Source organism: Erithacus rubecula (assembly GCF_903797595.1).
Source record: "Erithacus rubecula genome assembly, chromosome: 5".
In the NCBI taxonomy this organism is placed as follows: Eukaryota; Metazoa; Chordata; class Aves; order Passeriformes; family Muscicapidae; genus Erithacus; species Erithacus rubecula.
Window position 1 is genome coordinate 6,658,386 of NC_136687.1, and position 18,717 is coordinate 6,677,102.

Sequence of the window (18,717 nt, forward strand, 5' to 3'; positions counted from 1 at the left end):
CCAGAAAAAAAGCAAATCTTTTTTTATGTGGAAGACAAACTCAAACCACAACCAGTACCCCAAAAACATCCAGAGGACAGAAAATAAAGCTAAAATGCAAACTAAAAACTTAGAACTGATAACCTTTGTGTGTGCAGCACACAGAGACATTTTAAAGCATAGGTAAAACAGACCCATTTATTTTATCTGTTTCAATGGAAAGTTGAGATTCAGTACCTGTTGAAAAAGTATTTAAGATAGTAATTCATAGGCTTAGTTTTATTTTAATTTAACATGACTTACTGTACTAGACAGGCACAAATTTAGAAAAAATTAAAAGTAGAGGGGGTGGGCCTTTCAGAAAGCAAATGAAAAAAATAATCAGTAAATGATTCCAAATTCCTTTAAATAGCTTTTTGCACAAATGTATTCTTGGCATATCTCCTCAAGTTCCTAGGACTTCTGCAATATATGCAGAATTTACAAGCACATTTTATCTGTATTGCTAAATATGCAATGGCTGTTTAGAGCAACAGGGAAGATAATCACCACTGGAGCAGTAGAAAGGAAAAATGTGTTTCAAAAGGCTGATACTGTATTTTCTAGCTGGCCAGAGTTTAAATGCTATTTCTGTACCAAGTAGCAGAATAACTTGTGGGAAGTAAGTTTCAGGGCAAATCTAAATTTACTAAGTAAAAAAGAAACAAAAAAATGAAGGTGAAAGGCAGAGAAAACCTGAGAATGTTCAGCAAAATGATAGAACAGGACAAATCAGGCAACAAATAAAAAGTCATTTACAGTGGACTTAAAGGACAGCTGGGGATCTGTTGTCTTTCAAGCACAGGAATACAGATCTCAATTAAACATCTAAAGTATACAAGTAGGCAAGAGAAGCTACTGATTTGTATTGATATGAAAGACATCTATGGGTGCTATGTCAAGACTTTTGCTAACAGTTGTAGTTCTACTCCCTCCCATTTGTAAGGAACAACAAAATTTCCATATTTTGCAGAACTTGACAGAGACATACAGGAAAACTTATCATTTTAAAGATAATGTGGCAATGGACATGGATTTTTTCCCCCCCAAAACACAATATAGATTATGGTTAACCATACAGCCATATAGATTCTCAAGATGCTGTTATGTAAGATCTATTTGTAATACACATCAAAAACCTCACTGGCATCAAGTAAAGTCTTGCAAAAGACTACACCATGAATTTATGCCCAAACAGGTCCAATGTTTGAAGGATGGTTAACCTTATTTTCTTTAAGAAGTTCACAAACTTACCTTAACAACATTATCTATATCAATTTGGCCATCCTTGTTCTCATCTAGTGCCTCTGCAATCCTTGTTAGCTTCTCCTCTGGAACCTTCTGAATTTGTTTCATTGCATTAATTAGCTCAGCAATGCTGATGAGATTCTTCCTGAAGAGAAATCACAAACTCTACATGATAACCAGTTACTCCAAAGGAATAAGGTTGACAAAAGGCACTACTGGAAGCTACTACACTGCAGGATGCTTGTAAAATTGAGTTAATTATTTATAATCCTGAACAGAATGCAAAAAAGCAAAAGGGAATTACTGATCAGCAAGCAGATTTTTATCTTACCATTGAATCTCATGCTCATAGTTTCCACATATTTTACCGAACAAATACAAGTACCCAGGAGCATTTGAAATAAAATTTTCTGTGCTTCCCAGACTGTGTATCTAATGCCCTTTGTCCCCTCATTCCCTATTTACCAAAGATACAGCACCATGTTTCTGGCATCCTTTTACATATGGAGGCTGGCTGACAGAAAATCAATGAGTCACAGGAAAACAAAAGCTGAGAACCCATCACTTGAACAACTGAGCTGTTTTGTTAAATCAGCTTCATTTGCTCCTGTCAAGGACCTGACTCTGAGGAAGGAAGGACTAGCAGGTTTCAGATTTAACTCTCTGCTCACTGATTTCATGACATTCAAGTTGTCTGCCACAACCTAAAGCTCTTGTTTGCCTGTGTATTTTGCTGGTTTGAAGAAACATCTTCCAGCACAGATCCAGCTGAAATGCAGGAGACAGTGAAGCCAATAAATACTAAACTGAGGAGCTTTATCAGTGTAGTCCCAGCACTTCTGGGCACAGACAGACTTTTATGCAAGGAACATTTCTCAAGCAGCCACTAAATGTCCTGGACGTGGCTTGATAATGACTGTACCATCCTGAAGGTTGTTAAAAGATGAGTCTTTGATAACTAATCAATATTTAAACTAATATTTTTCAATCATCCACATTCACCTACAAAATTATCCAGAAAACCATCCATTACAAAGTATAATTACATTCAGTACAAGCAGATTCTGCATTGTATTGTTAGTTTACAAATTCAGATGGTTTTGATCAACAACTTCTCTGTAGCACCATTCACATGGCTGCCTTAATGCCATCACACAAAATCTGTAACAAATGACCGTTTGCCCTGGGGACTGGAAAACACAGAGCTCAGAAGCAACAAAAGCAGAATCCCTTATTTCTGTTTAGTTATGCTCTTTGGGAGCTGGGATACTCACACAACATGGTGCAAGCATAGGCTAAATTAATACACCATTCATGACCACAAACCATGACAGTTTGTGTCACAGTTTCCAGGTATTTCAGTGTGTATAACAAGCATTATATGACTACTTAACATAGGATTGCCTGAAAGACTGTCCAATAATATTAAGACCTGGGTAAATGTTGATAAATGAATTTTGTAATGAAACTACCAGGAAAGACTTTTCATTGAAAATGTGCATGTTAAAAAATTGAAATGAAGTAAATCTTTTTGGAAAAGGAGTGTATAAAATGACCTCCTCACTTCCATTAGACACATTTCCTCCCTTGTCTCCAGATACCATAGACCCTTGCAATTTTTTTTCCTTTTATAACTAAATAACAACAGCTATGGACATGCTCAGACACTGCTGTGCACCTATTCAGTCAATGACACAAAGCAAAATTACTGAGTGAGTGGCATGACTAAGGAGATGATTTCACCTGTAATCCTGTTAGTGCCAGAGGCACTACATGGGCAAGATGGTAAGGTTCTAATCAACACTGACTTTCAGAGAACCCTCAGCACCTAGGGAATTATACATCCTTTTCTCCTTCATCAGTTCTACCATATTTAGCCTTAGAAGAGAGGAAATCTGCAACACTATTTTGTTCATTTTATTTTTTAAAAATCAATTATCTCAATATTCTAAACAACAAGTTATTCACCAATTCTTTTCTAACCACACATCAGACAAAAGCATGAGTGAAGGTGAACAGCCAGACACATCCAGTGCTCCCAGGCCACTTACCCAGCAGGAGTGTCCTCACCATCCAGCTTTGCATCTGCTGTCTTTTGACTTGTTTCCAATTCCACAATAATTTTGTCTATCTGACCAATCATTCGGTTCACTCTCTTTGTCAGTCGCTTGCTTGCCTTTGACTCTTCCACTGCCTCTTCCTCACCAGTTTTAGAAAGTTCCTTTATCTCTTGCAAATCCTAAAAGAAACGGTGAAGAGCAAGAAAAGCTTTAGCTGGTGTGAATTCACAGTAGACATTCACAACAGACACTACTGACTTCAACCAGCATTTCAAGACAGGAGCCATTTGTGAAGAAATACAAGTGTAGAGACATATTAAGCCAGATGTAATTAGAACAACAAATTCTAACACTGCTGCCTTTTTCATGCACCCCTTTCTAGACCTTTCCTAAGACTGGATAAGGTCCACTTTGCTTATCTTGGCAGTTTCTGTAATACTGACATCCACACTTGCTAAGAAAGAACTGCAGCACACAGCAGTCAGTCAGCTCCTGTTACCCCAGTCACTCTGGGAACAACAGCAGGAGCAGGATTCTCAATTGCTGGGAATTACTCTAGTGATAACAATTAGGATTTGAACATGAGGCTCTGCATTGTCACATACAAAGTTCATTCACTCAGCTTCTACCTTCAGACTAACAGACAGCCAAGAAAGAGAATCTTTAAATTTGTGGATCATTTCTGCTAAAACTAAACACAAACGGAAAAAAGAACTTCCATGTCCCACTCTTCACCTCATTATACTCCTGGATATCATCCTTCAATTCCTCAAGCTCCTCCTTTTCCTTTGTTAGTGATTTTTTCTGTTCCTGCAGCTTGGTGCAAGCATCACTCAGCACATCAATCTCCTCCTTGGTGATTTCCTCACCCTGTACAGAAAACATGCACAAATTAGTAAAGGCACATTTGTGATCTCCCTTCAAGATTTTCAGTGTTTTAGAAGAAAAAAGAAACTCAAGATTCTTTTTCCATGTTTGGAATCACTACTGTCATGTAGTTATTTTGAGGCCAATGCAAAGATTTTAAATGGTAAGGCAGTTAATTTGCTATGGCACATAATTTTTTGAGGTGTACCAGTAATAAGTTCAGTTAATGTGATTGATTACACGGGTTTTGGCTATTTGAAATTCCATACCTAATCTTGTTTTAGAATGTTTTGTTTCATTCATTCCTGGGTTAAGCAATTAAAACAACTGAGAAATAATTCACCATGCATGGGAAAAGACAAATTACACCAAAAAAAAGGTAACACTTGGAAAATTGAGCTGTAGAAAAGTTATCTTCAATAACCTCTGTGAGAATGAGGATGAGCACCCACAGTTTGTGAAGTACACTTTTCTCTTGAAAGCTGAGAAAAAATATGCACAGGCCCATTCCATCTATAGATAGTGCAAGTGCCCCCAAAACAGGAATATTAATTTCAATAATGCAGATAAATGAAAGAGATGCTCTGAGATGTTTTGTGCTGACTTCAGCTTCTGCATTGGTGAATTTTCAATTCACTAAGTAGTTGTATTTAATTGATAGAATGTGGTGAGAGAGCTAAAAGTGAAGGGCAGACAAGCAATTTATCATGGTTCTCACATGAATGATAAGAATTTTTACATTCAAATGTATGAAAACATGTGGTTATCCAGATTACCTTAATGCCTTCCAGCACTGGTGCTGTATCTATCAGTGCCTCTGAGTGCACTGCTGCACCTGCCCGTGCCACTTCTGGTTCAGTATCCATCACCATCTGGCTTTTTTTAGCTTGCAGAACAGTTGCTTCAAGATCTGCTGCTGGTTCCACCACTTTCTAAATTTAAAACACCTCATTAAGTTTCATTACAAAAAAAACTCCAAAACATTAGCTGTATTTACATCAGTAAAGAATGACTTATCAAAATAGAAATAGTTGCCAAAGTAGAAACACATACTTTTATGAGAAGAGGTTAAAAACTGCAAAATATGGTTTCACATTAGCATGCCCACTCTCTTCTGTGAGCTCCTGAGGCTTAATGCACTAATAAAGCAGGCCAACAGCTTTTATAGTGAAATATATACAACAACATTATCAGGTAGACAAATAGAAAAAGCCAAAGATAAGAACATTTAAAATATGGCGGGCAGAAAATAAAATAAATTTTAAAAACCCACACAAAACTACTACCTTTACTACAGAAAAAGAAGTCTTCTCTTACTGCTTTAATTAAGAAGGAAAAGAAATCAAAGATAAGTAAGACTGAGCCAACATTTTATAATAAACTCTTGCATTGCAGTCAGTTTAAATTTCTCTCACCTCTTCCATACATGGATTTAAAGTCCAGTTTTTTGCAGACAATACCCAGAGCAGAGATAATAACTCATAACATGCTAATTTTCACATCACTTGACATTTATTCCTCAACAGTTGTGAGCAGAACTTACCATGGCTGCAACTTCAAGAGTTTCTTTGGCTTTCTCTGCAGCTTCAGACATTTTCTTTTCTTCATTTTCTTTTCTGATGGCTTCCTCTTCCTGAAGTGTTGCTTCCAGCCGCACTTTATTATCTATTTTTTCACCTTCAACTTCTGCCACTTTCACTTGAGCCTCTTTGGCCTAAAAATAACAAAAGCAGTCAAACAAAAGAAGTGTGTGTATATATACATAGAGGTATGGCTGTATAATGTAAAATTAGATATACTACAATCTATCCTGATAATTTATCTCCCTATATTACATCATGTATTTTCAAGTACTAATGGTCTTTACATGGCCTGAAGCATTCATTCTTTTTTTTTTTTTAAGTGAAAGGTGTGTTTTAAATCTTCTTATGCTATTACTGTCTGCTGCCATGTAATCCAATATTGCCCTGTATTTGCTTTATCCTCATACCTCTCCACATACAACACAGTTTCTGCATTTGAAGGTCACTCAAACAAACCTATGATTTAGTTTTTCAAGGAAAAGCAAGGAACTGAGAAGAACATCTATTTGTCTGGATGGATTTTCAGTTATGACACTGGAAGTTAGTTACACACTATGTCCATCAATACTTACAGCACTGTCTGGTAGTGTCTGAAGGGTTGTTTTAAGCTGATCAGCTGGAGAAAGGGTATCTGGAAGATACATGGCTCTGGATAAAATAAGCAATGAAGTAGGAATTTCCTGGTTCAGGTGCAGATCTAACCACTGTAAGAGTAATAAAAAACACAAGTCCTCAATTTGAGCATGTTTTATTCTTTTTACAGATAAAATCAAGCAAAAGTAAATACTTTTTTTTTGCCACTACTTATCACTCAATATCCTAGTACAGGAATTACAGACTATAACAGCTAAGAATTACAGCCATTGCAACGAAATATATGAAGATGCATTTTGTTTCAAGAAGTATTTCAAGAAGTACTGAATGAATATCTGAACAAGCAATTTGTTTCACATGCATCTTAAAATCACAGAACCATTTGGGCAGGGTTGAAGATCATCTATCTAGTTCCAATCCCCTATGACAGGCAGAGACATTTGCCACTAAACTGTTACTCATGGCTCCATTCAAACTGGCCTCAACACCCCCAGGGATGGGGAGTCCACATCTCTGGGCAACCTGTGCCAGTGCCTCACCACCCTCACAGAAAAGAACTTCTTCCTAATATCTAATCTAAACCTGCCCTCCTCCAGCTTATGGCCATTCCTCTTTTCCTATCACTACATGTCCTTGTGAAAAGTCCCTCTCCAGCTTTCCTGTAAGCCCTCTTCAGGTACTGAAGGTGCTGTAAGGTTTCCTGGAGCTCTCTCTTCTCCAGGCTGAACAACCCCAACTCTCTCAGCCCACATTCATAACAGAGGTGCTCCAGGCACCTGTAATCACCTTAGTGGCCTCCTCTAGACATGTTCCAATAGACCTTCCTCTAAACCAGGAAACACCAAAAACAACTGATCTACTTGGTGAAAACTTCCTTAGAGGAAGATAATAACTGCCAAGACAAAGTTTCAAAATTGCAAATATATTTCAGATATGTTTAAATTTAAGTATCTATCTGCATCATCAAAACATCATGGTCAAAAGGCAGCAACCCACAGCTACTACATACTTACAAAGTGCATGTGACAAAAACTTATTAGGAAGAAGGACTGTTTTAACAAAGCCTTTACTGAGAACAGGATTAAAATGACTTCTTGGAATCGGGATGAAAATCAGAGCATCAGAGCTAACAACTGGAATTAGGTCTGTGTGTTCAGTCCTGCCAAACCATACCTGTTTAAGCTGTTCCTTGAGACGCTCCTCTGTCACACCAAGAGCTCTCATCCCTCGGGCACGACAAGCTGCCTGCAGCTCTTTAACAGTCAGGGTATCAACTCCCTCTTCAGCAATCATCTGCACAATGGAAAGGAAACTTGACTGTGTTAGAGCTCAAAACAGAGGCACCACCAGCACTGCACTGCCAAGAGTTACAACAGCCACTAGAGGCTGCTGCAGTAACACAAAACAGCCTCAGCTGCTCCCACAGCTCCAGCAGGGCCAGCCAACCTCTAAACTGGTATTTCTAGCAGCTCCCTTACAAATTATAGCTTCATAGAGATGGTCTTCTTTGTGATATAATTATTTTAATTTCAATTAATGGTAGATTAAAAAAGGTCAGTTTTTTCCTAACAAATAAAGACACTTCTGATTTTAAGTTCTTAAGCCTTTTTGTTCAAAGTTCTCAAAAACAAGACAATTAAAAGAGAAAAGGAAAATGTCGAGAAAAAAAATATACATATATGCACACACACTCATTACTGTTATGTGTCAAAATTATTACCCAGTGCCTATTCAGAAAGACTTACCTTGTCATCTGCTTTTATGCTCCTCAACCTCATTGTCAGCTGGAAGCGAAGAAAGTTATTTGTCCCAATTGACTGAAGCTCTAACAATTTACAAAGTGCCACCAGCTGAGGCCTGGTCAGATTGTCCAGTGTCAACTCATCTTCAAACAGTTTAGAGAATCTTAAGATCTCCTCATTACTGGGTCTTTCACCAGTTTCCCTGATCTGTGAGAAAAAAATGAACACACACAAAGCTGTTCAAAGCAAATGTTATGGTTGGGCATTATTTTGAATAAAAACACTCTTCTGATTTGTCAAGCACTTTGCAACAGTTTTGGGATAAGAAGTAGCACATAAGGAAGCAATGAAAGAAGTTTTTAAAAAAACAAACAACTTACTTACTTAGGCAAAAGATGGTGTTGACAGCTTCCAACAACACTGCATAATGTACATAAGATAAAACTAACAAAACAAAAATTAGATGCACCAGTACACAAAGCAGCAGGTATAGCTGAATTGCACTGCCATGAAATACCTCAAGAAATATGTATATATACATACACCTTTGAGTTTATAAATACTTGCTACAGGAGTTACACTGACAGGTATTTGTTCTGGTACCATACTTACTAAACAGAGAAATACATAAGATAAAGATGGGAAGATAAAAAAGAAATTCACCCAATGGCAAAAATTTTGCAACACTGGTGTCCCCATTAAATGCAGATTAGGACACTTAACTACCTACTTCTCTCCATAACCACATTTGTTCAAATATTCTTTTGCTTTCAATTCCTAGGTACTCTGCAGCACCTCAGTGCAAATGTTTTTGTACTTGAAGTTATTCCAAAGTATAAAGCACTGTTTGGGGAAGGACTCTGCATCCTTGGTGATGGCAGGTTCTCTGTAACTGCTTGTACAAATGCAAAGTTAAGCTTATCAGTGATGTGTTACCAATGGCTTCCTAGTCATTAAATCTAATTACTGGAAGATGAAATAACAGCTCAAAGAAGTAGAAGAAAAATTTCCTAGTCTTATCAGATCACAGTAAAGCATTATCACCTGTACAGATATTGATTTTTCTATTTTATGTATGCCCCCAAAAGCTTATTAGTGACATCACTGCATCAAAAATCTATAAAACTTACAATTAAGTACTCCCAGTCACTTAACATCTTTGGTCTAATCATATATATATACATATAAAACATTTCCCAGTACCTCTACTTTTTTTTAAATCCTGTAAAGAAAACAAAACTAGGTGACATGAAGTTCAGTTTGAAAGCCTAACATTACCTGTACTGCCTGATTTATCACGCCTACCTGTTTTACCTGTAAACTCAAATATTTTAGTGAACAGCTACTGAGTACAGGAAAAGGCAGAAATCAAGAGACAAGATGGTCTTGAGCCCATTAACCTCCAGGATACTTTTGTAGCAGAAAAAACATCTTGAAGAAAGGTCAAAGGCCTTGTTGCTTTACTTCACCAGTGCCTTCACCACAGGAGCCAAAAATGGCACTTCAAAAACACAGGAAGCATTTTCTTCCTTGTTTAAAGATGAATTTTGACAGAGTCAAGCATGTGCTTCTTGAAAATACAAACTGAAGCTTTCTAGTACATCAATAGCTATAAAGTAACAGAGACAAATTCTGGAATTCTGCAGGAGACATGTTAAGCCTGTAATCAAGGGCTCTTGCAGCATCAAATAGTTCAGCACAGAAGTTGCTGTGAAAGCAACTGGTACAGCGAAATGAGATCAATGAAGTTTGTCTCTGTGGCACAAATGAGAAATATAAAGCTGTAAAAAGCACACCCACACATATGAAATGCAGGGCTTGAAACTTCTTTTTTAGTCATCAGAGGAACTTGGGACTTCCTCCAGCAAATGCAGAGTGAACCATCATTTATTTCCATGGAAATTAACGGCCAAATGTAAATTCTCAGTAGCAGCTCTTCCAGAAGAAAATGAAATGTTCTGAACATGAAGCATGACAGTGGCACGTTCCCAGAGGCTGCAGGGGCAGTGCCTCAGCCACTAACTGCTGTAACCAACCACTTAAAATATTCTGCAGATTCACAAGAACAGAAACAGATGACTGCATAGAGGCTTCAAAGTACACGGATTTTGCAAGAAGTTACTGACTGACAAATTCTGCCACTATGATTATGTGAGGTGATCTGTGTGGCACTATCAACATCATCTTATCTCTGACATGCAGGAAAATCTTAAGCTATTTGACAGAGCTTGGAAAGTTCATGTCTGAAAGCCCTGGGTTTATGTGCCTATTTCTGTGCATATACACACTCTCTCCTAAGGAGGGGATCACTGCCTTTCTTTCAGCAAAGCACCTGGTGATGTTGCTGGCTCCACCTCTAATTCCACAGCCCCACAATTAAGAGAAACAAGAGAGAAATACTGTTCTGAGAAGACTTAAGAAGGCATTTTTCATCTCTCCAGGGAGTAGCTTACTCTCCCCTACAGTTTGGTGAAAGGAAATGCCATGAAAGACCATTAATGCAGGATGTAGACATCTGACACTTAAGTCTCTCTATCAGCAACCAAAATTAAATAGAAATTTGCACCAAGAACAGCAACCACATTCTAGCTAAACCTCAGATTACACCACATTCTAGTCTATATAGCAACTGTGCACTTAAAAACTGTTTTTACAAGCAGAATTAAATTTGACCCAAAAAATTGACTTTTTCCCTCATTAAGTTTCAATCAGTTAATTAGGAAAGAAGTCCTCACCTGTTTTTCATACCCCATGTTAAAAAAGGTCAAAACATAACATGAGTAACCACTGAGCACACCATGTTTCATGTTAGAGTTAACTTATTAACAAATAAATGAACAAGAAGCAAATGAGCAGAAATATAGTGGTTCCAGAATTGGAGAGTAAAAGCACCAGCTAGAAAACCAAAGTTAATAACAGGAAAACTTCACCACACTGACCAAAAAATAAATTTATCCTAAAAAATCTACTACATCTTGTTTCTTCAAGTCCAACAAAATAAGGGTATGCAACGATTACCATAGACCAAAAATACCCCAAAGTTTGGGTTTTTTTTGTAGGAAGAGAAAATACATTTTCCAATTTTTTTACCTTTTGAAAGAATGTTGAAAAATCTTTTGTAACATTTCCCTTGGCTGCTTTATTTTTTAAGGCCATCTCCTCAATGGTGTCTTGAAGGAATTTAGCCAATTCAAGCTTTACTCTCAATTCTTTCTTCAGTCTTTCCTCCTGTTAAAAAAAATGTTTGTTTTTAAAAGTTCCTGCCAGAAACACATGAACTAAATATCACTTCTGCCCCCCCCCAAAAGTTATGTGGAGTAATTCTGGATTTCTGCTATAATACACACATTGCAAAGGGGCATTTACTCTTCCCAAAGATCCCCAAATCACACTGAACAAGCTGAAGAGCTCACTATGTGCTCTGAAAGTGAAGACTTGTGAGGCTCTTTTGGTGGGTTTTTACACAGCTCTAACAATTCTGAGAAAACCTAACTAGAAGAAATAAAGTTGAAACAAAAGCATAGGAAGCTATTTTATATATTAAATATACATATGAAAATCTTTGTATCAAGGTTTAAGACTACAAATGTTACAATGTCTCTTTTAATACAACCAGAAAATAAAACAGCTTTATTTCTGCTTTGCAGGAGTCATAGAAAATGGAAATGAGGATAGTAGAAGAGAGGAGAGAGGCTTTCAACCCTGATAGCTTGGCACTTGCATATATAAAAACCAGGGTGGCACTGGTTCATTATTTTATGTTAAAAACAAGATCTTCAAAATAAGATTAGAAAGACAAAAGCATTACTACAAAACTGAAAAAAAATTCCAATGTTTTTAGACTTTTTCTTATTTCTTTTTCAAGAAATTTCTAATTTTTAAAAAGATATCACTGGATTATAAATTTAGACCTGCTTACCTTTTTAGACTTTGTCTCAAATGTAGAGGGAAGCATATTAGGGAACAACTTAAGAGCTACTGGAAGCAAAAATTCCATAAATGGAACAACAAGAAAAACCAAGAAAGGGACCAGGCGAAAAAGATCAGCACATATTCGAAGAAACTGGAAGGGAAAAAAAAAATTGATAAGCCAAAATTTAAATACTTCTTTTAAAAATAAGTTTTGATCATCTAATTATCACTTAGACTCACATACATATATTTGCCATGAAGAAATTTTAAAATAACACAATAAAAGGATGTGACAAAGTCAGTTTTTAGTGGTTTATTTCAAGTTGCTATATACTACAGAGTGCTGGAGTTTCACCAGTTTTCAACACTATAGAAAGTATTTCAAAAGCCTCAGTGTGTCTCAATAGGATTATTGAACAAGTATCTCATTTAAACCTCTTAAAAGCACCTGAAAACAGGAGGTGGTCATTTGTTGTCATTAAAGCTGCTTAACTTCTTTTATGCATCTTTATTTGTGCTCCACCACTTCTTACATGCATGAGCTACTACAGACTAAGTAATCAAGAATAAAATGAAAGATCCCTCCCCCTCTGCCTTATAACAATTGTAATGTACATTTAAATCCAGGGTAATGAGGCCAGCTTGGTAGATTTTTTTTTTAAACCACTGCTTTTCCAGAGCAGTAATCCTCTGAAGCAGAGGGCATTCGTAACTGAATCTGGAACTGCATGAAATAAACAATGTCCTTGTGATTTCTGTACACTCACAAACATATATATTAGGCTGTACAGTCTATTATCAAATCTTTCAGTAATTGTTGAAAGCTTAATAACTCTGTTTATATCAGGGAGTGAAGACCTTGCTTGACTCTACCTTGTTTTACAAAGGAAAAAAATGGTTGTTGGGAATCCCATCAGCTCCTAAATCAGAGGTACACTCTGGTACTCTACTGCCACAGCACTGTCATTCCACATCAAGATTTGATAAACACAGCTCTGAGTGGCAAAATCTGGCAACATAAATGCTATTACAAAGCAAACTCCCACTCCAGCTGCTCCCCACAGCTCATGGCAACCAAGGGGAACAGCAGCAACTACCAGCACAGATCCCATGTCCTCAGGACTGACTTACTAGAATACAAAACCTGTAAAACTTCATTCAGAATTTTTTTACCATATAACCAGCCAAAATCTTAAGCACTACTGTATGTGGAAGGCAAATACTCAAATACTCTACTGATTCAAAGTGCACATGCTCTACAGATTCAAAATTTGGCATTTTTTTCTTTGTATATAAAAAAATCTGGTTTCCCAGAAGGGATGCTTTGGTCCATTGTTTACAGGCTCAAGGATTTTTCCATTCATTCCAACAATAGAAGGCAAATGACTACCATGGAGTTTAAAAAAAAGAAACAAAAAAAAAAAAAAAGAAAATTTTAAAACTCAGAAGAAAAACACATTTTCCTTAAAAAAAAAAAATAAACCCTCAAAAATTTCTATAGAGTACAGAGTTCCTATTTTTCCCCAGTCTCTATTCTCAGACAGTGCGTGCAAGTATTTCTACAAAATCCACATCCAAGGAAACAGTTTTACCACCGGATTAAACCAACCTAATGCTAACCTGAGACAAGGTATAAAGAGCCATGAAGATGCACTGGCAGTCACACCACTGATCCAGCTAAAACTGACCCATAAATACATACACAGCCAAGGAAGGCAAAAAGGATCAGTACAAACCAAGTGGGGGTGGGGCAGGAAAACTTGATTTAAGCACCAAGCTTTTCACAGCAGCACCGACCCGGATCAGCTTTCACAAATCATGGAGCTGCACCCTCTAACTCAAGGAAAAGAGCTTTATGCAGGAACCTAATACAATGGTGTATGATTACACACACAGTATTTGGCAGCACAGCACCAGAACCTTGTGACTACTCAGTATCTGCTGCTACAGCTCGTGTATTCCACTGTTCCCTCCTCTGCAGGGAAGTTTGTAAAGCTGGCAGATTTGCCACAAACTCCATGTGTTGTGTTTGCCACCTCCTGAAGCACTCTGCTACAGGAGCCAGCACCAGAGCAGTTAGCTTTTTAAAAGCCTGTATCACGTTTTACTTTTTCCTGCCTTCTCTCCTAAGTGCAGTTATATGACCCTGCTGAATCCAAACCCTGTGAGCAATTGTTCAAGCAGAATTTTGGAGCTGACTTTTAGTTTACAAAAGCAATAGATCCTTTTGTATTGGCCATGATGCAATTGCTTGTTCATGTGGTTAGATTACTTGGATATCTTTCCATTATTGCCTTCAAAGAGGAAGGAAAGGGCAGGCAGAAATAACTCATTTGTCAGTCTGCATGAAGATAAGATTTCTCTAGGACCATCAGCTCATGTGCAGCTTAATACTTTTAAAGCAATATATACTTCAATTTTAATTTTATGTTTTTTGAAGTTCAGGATATAATCCAGCACCAAAACATTAAGACTTCTTTAAATCAGTCAGTATACTATAATTTAAGGTTGAACTGATTAAAAAAATGAACTGTGTTGAAACAAATTTGAAATAAGGTTTAAAGAAACTCCAAAAGGGTTTTGTTCAGCTTCAGGCTGGTTTGCTTTGCAGTGACCCCAGGTTCTGAGCCTACCATGACCTAAAACTCCAGAGACAGGACATCCTCTTCATCCAAAGACAGAAAAACAAAACCTAGATTAAGAAACTAACATTACTGTTGTTATTTAAAGTATATTTTCTGTATCTCCTACACTGGATTTGCATGTATATAAATGCATACATACATCTTTAGATAAGAGACAGGCTACACCAATGTAAACACTAATTTATATCTGCAAAGCCAATTAATACCAAAAGTGAACATTTGCACAAAAAGAAAAATCCAGGAAGGCCAAATGCCAGATCACTACTTAAACATATGGAAGACAGCTCTATTATCACTAGATAACAAAATCAAAAGTTAATCAAATGAATAAATCCATCTATTGATGGAGTATTGCTGCTGTTTATAAAATTTCTCAGAAGAATGGTTCAGTAAAGATGAAAGAGGCAGGAAAATCAATGGTTCCAATCTTCCCCCCTGGAGAATTTCTGATTCTGTTTTTAACCATGAATTAATTTGTCTCACTTGGCTTTCCAAGTTCCCCAAAGCTCCCAATAATCCAGCACAAACCAGAACTGCTACTTGATGTGAAGCCCTGCAGTCCTCACCTTCCCCTATCCTCAGTTACTCTTTCTGGCACTACATAATCCCCTCTCACGTCAGCACAGACTGTTTAATTTATTGCTGAGCAACGTCTCAGCTGGATCAGCTGCCAAGCATTCCCCTGTACCAGCCAAGGAAGATGGCAAAACTTAAGGAGCACAAAGATGCTGAGACCATCAAGCAGCACAGTCTGAGAGGAAACCACACCCAGGCAGAGACAGAAACTGCTCCACGTGCCTGGAACAACCTTTGCTACTTGTCTAACCTTGTGAATTTAGTAAGAACTTTTTCATACTACATTTAAGATGTGATGGGGTTTACTTACACATCAAGTTGTTCAAATGTGACCAACTTTTAGTAGGAAATTATAAAAACAATGAGCAGATGCTCATATTTTTGATCATTTGCTGGAAATTTTGAGGGCAGAGATGTGAACCCAGCACACTGTGTGTGCAGGTGTAGAAACTTCAGAGAGCCCTGCTGTCCACAGGTAGCACTGTGCACTCCTGCCCCAGAGCACACACACCTTCTGCTCTCCAGCTTTTCTTCTAAAACACATTTCATCAACAGCTGAAATGCTTTTTTGATAAAGGCAGGAAGACAGACCTGAATTTTTAATCTCTATAAACTGTTTAAACAGCCTGTCCTTAAAAACAGTAAAATGAGAACTGTCAAATCAACATATTTGATATTTTACCAATGAACTGAAGTTGAATATCAATGCATTTTTTACAAAAAAGAAATAAAATTAGCTATACCAGCTTAATACTTTACAGTCTTTTCATCTATGAACTCACATCTAATGTTTTGAAATACCCATATAACATTCCATTCTATTTCATCCAAAACCTGAAATTAGTATTGAAATATATTTATTATCCAAATTTGAAAGCACTCCCCATTTTGCACTCCAAATTTAATCTCCCTTGTCTTTAAAATGATCAGTTGCATTTTTATCATTTCATAAATTTAAGCAACATGCCATAAATAAAGGAAATATATCTGGTATGAAATTATTTCAGATATATTTATAACTGAGATAGAACATTATCAACCATGCATTTCAGCAGCTTTTAACCTGTTCAAAAGAACCCTTTGAAGCAACAAACATGAACAGAACTGGCACAGATACAACCTTTACTAGCAGTGTTTTCCCACTACTTTTCCAACTGAGTGAAAAAGCAGAGAAAATAACTGTATATGACACATGGTTTGGGGCTTGAGAACAAACCACAATTGCTGCCCACATGACAAAAATCGAAGAATACTCTGCTGTTCCAACAAGAAAATAATAAGTTTATCTTCAATAATGGGGAACACAGGAAAAAAGTTTTGGGGCAATACCGAAAAATTTTTAGTGTCCACATAGTGAGGAAGGAAGAAAACAACAGAGGAATTTTAAGTCTAGGAACAGACAACAGCAAGAACTAAGTCAGTTCTGCTAAAACAGAGCAATCCCTGAGGACACCCCAAGGAAGCTGGTCTTGACTCGGTACCTGTCTCCGTTCCCGACGAGACAAAGTGTTCCCGTGCAGGATTCTCCAGAGCATCCTCGCCGCGATTTTTGTGTCAATCCACAGCAACCGAAACCCGTGGTAATAGTGCTTCAGTTCATCCACAATCCTCTGCCCGATGGATTTTTTAACAACTTCCACTTCTGTTGGACTATATACAGGACCTCCTTCTTCCAGCTTCTTGTTTTTGTCCTTTAAGGACTTCAGTGACTTTTCAACTATGGAGTCATCTTGAAGGGGACGTGAAGAATGCCACCACCTAACTGGAAGGTACTGGGGACCAAAAACACCCACGGCTGCCAGTGGCGTCCATGAGCCAGAAGAGCTCGTAAGAGTGAAGTGTATTTGCTCAGATCCTTTAGTCCAACAACAATAGTGAGTTTTTTTGGAGTAGGCGTAAACAGGAGGGACACTAGTGCAATATTTAAAGTGTACAGTCCTTCAAAAGAAAAAAACATTCAAGAATTAGCAACAGGTCATCAGCTATCTATGTATATTTGCACAGATGTATTTATGTATTTATAAAACATGAAATTTGAGCAATATCTACTGCATATTGAGAAATACCTACTGTTCAAGGGAAAAAATACTTTTTGACTCTTAAAACCAATGTCTATACATGAAGAGAACACTTTGTTTTACTTCATGAAAAAAAAATAACTTGCAGGGAATTTTCCATTGTACAAATTTGAAAAGGTAGTTTATTTCACTCCAATTAAATAAAGAGCAACCACCACATGTGCTTTCCGTTTAGAAAGCTACATTTAAAAACTAATATAATAATACTAATTTGAAAACTAATATGTAAATTCATAAGTAACAAAATCCCTTTTATCACTTTGCTTGTTTGTGCAAAACACTTGAGACAAAAAAATAGAAGTTATACACTTGGGATAGGTGCTGAGTCATAGAATTAGTACCAGAGGAATCTGATTTCATTAGAGTTCCTCTCTTACTATCTCCATGCATCCAATTTTCCTTATTCAGCAGAACCTTTTGTAAAAAATTCCATCACAGTACTGAGCTGGGCCAGAGAGAACCAACATTCTACTTGCTCAGAACTCTTGTTCTTTAACTAAATGTAGACTGAAGTTAGCAGGGAAACACTGCTCAAAAACCACTAACATTCATATACACAGAAGAACCACATATGCAAGTAGGATTGTACACACTTTAAATAAAAGATGAGACAAAAATAAAATAGTGGATATAATATTTCATATAAAAGAGTTCCATTAGTGTCCCTCAAACTGAAATGCCAGCATTGAGACACCAACAGGGCAGAAATGACTGGGGTTTTTCTTCATGCAGCTCTTGTACTACCAAAACAAAATTAGAATGTGTTTTTGTCTTTAGTCAATGAATAAAAAAATAGGTGCAAGTGACTTTAGAGGTCTTAATAACATTTTAAGGAAAAAAAGGTTTATCATACACTTAAAAGTGCTAGTCTCACTCACTTAATTTTCAGACAGAAACACTTAAAAATTTAATTATTACATGCTGAAATAAGTTTTAATTTACTTTAATGGTCCTGTCTACCCAATATCATTCAAATAGAGCTTCGTGGGGAAAAAAAAAAAAAAAAAAAAAGACTAAGTTTTTACTTTTTAAAGACACTATTCTCTAGTTTAAACTGAAGGTTTAGCATCTGACCATTCAGAGGTCAGATAACTGCTGGAACATATATAGTTACCTAACACAGTCTCCTGGCTAGCTAGAAAATTACACATTTGCACAGATATTAACTAATAAGAATTCCAGTTTAATTGCTTTAAGAAAGTAAACTACATATTTAAAACCAGACTAAAACATTTGCATAAATCAATCCACCCTAAGGCATCCCAAAAGCAGAGCTCCAGGCCTTCAAGCCAAATTCCACCTACATACATTGACACTCTTCTGCATGCAGAGAGGAAGAAAGCTCTGACAGCAGAACTGGTTCTGAGTCTGCAGGGAATAAAAATTTTGCAAGA

At 37.0% G+C, this 18,717-nt stretch overlaps 1 protein-coding gene across 1 annotated transcript in view; it reads right to left on the minus strand.

The window, feature by feature from the left end:
* LETM1 (leucine zipper and EF-hand containing transmembrane protein 1) overlaps positions 1 to 18,717 on the minus strand; it is a 28,723-nt gene that overhangs the window by 4,023 nt on the left and 5,983 nt on the right. Inside the window, exons 3-13 of the mRNA XM_079306847.1 lie at positions 16,727 to 17,183; positions 12,032 to 12,175; positions 11,203 to 11,340; positions 8,116 to 8,319; positions 7,544 to 7,663; positions 6,349 to 6,480; positions 5,737 to 5,907; positions 4,970 to 5,125; positions 4,062 to 4,196; positions 3,318 to 3,505; positions 1,273 to 1,411 (exon numbers count right to left, since the gene is read on the minus strand). Coding sequence (XP_079162973.1) covers positions 1,273 to 1,411; positions 3,318 to 3,505; positions 4,062 to 4,196; positions 4,970 to 5,125; positions 5,737 to 5,907; positions 6,349 to 6,480; positions 7,544 to 7,663; positions 8,116 to 8,319; positions 11,203 to 11,340; positions 12,032 to 12,175; positions 16,727 to 17,183 — 1,984 coding nt within the window. The remainder of the gene's footprint in view (positions 1 to 1,272; positions 1,412 to 3,317; positions 3,506 to 4,061; positions 4,197 to 4,969; positions 5,126 to 5,736; positions 5,908 to 6,348; positions 6,481 to 7,543; positions 7,664 to 8,115; positions 8,320 to 11,202; positions 11,341 to 12,031; positions 12,176 to 16,726; positions 17,184 to 18,717) is intronic.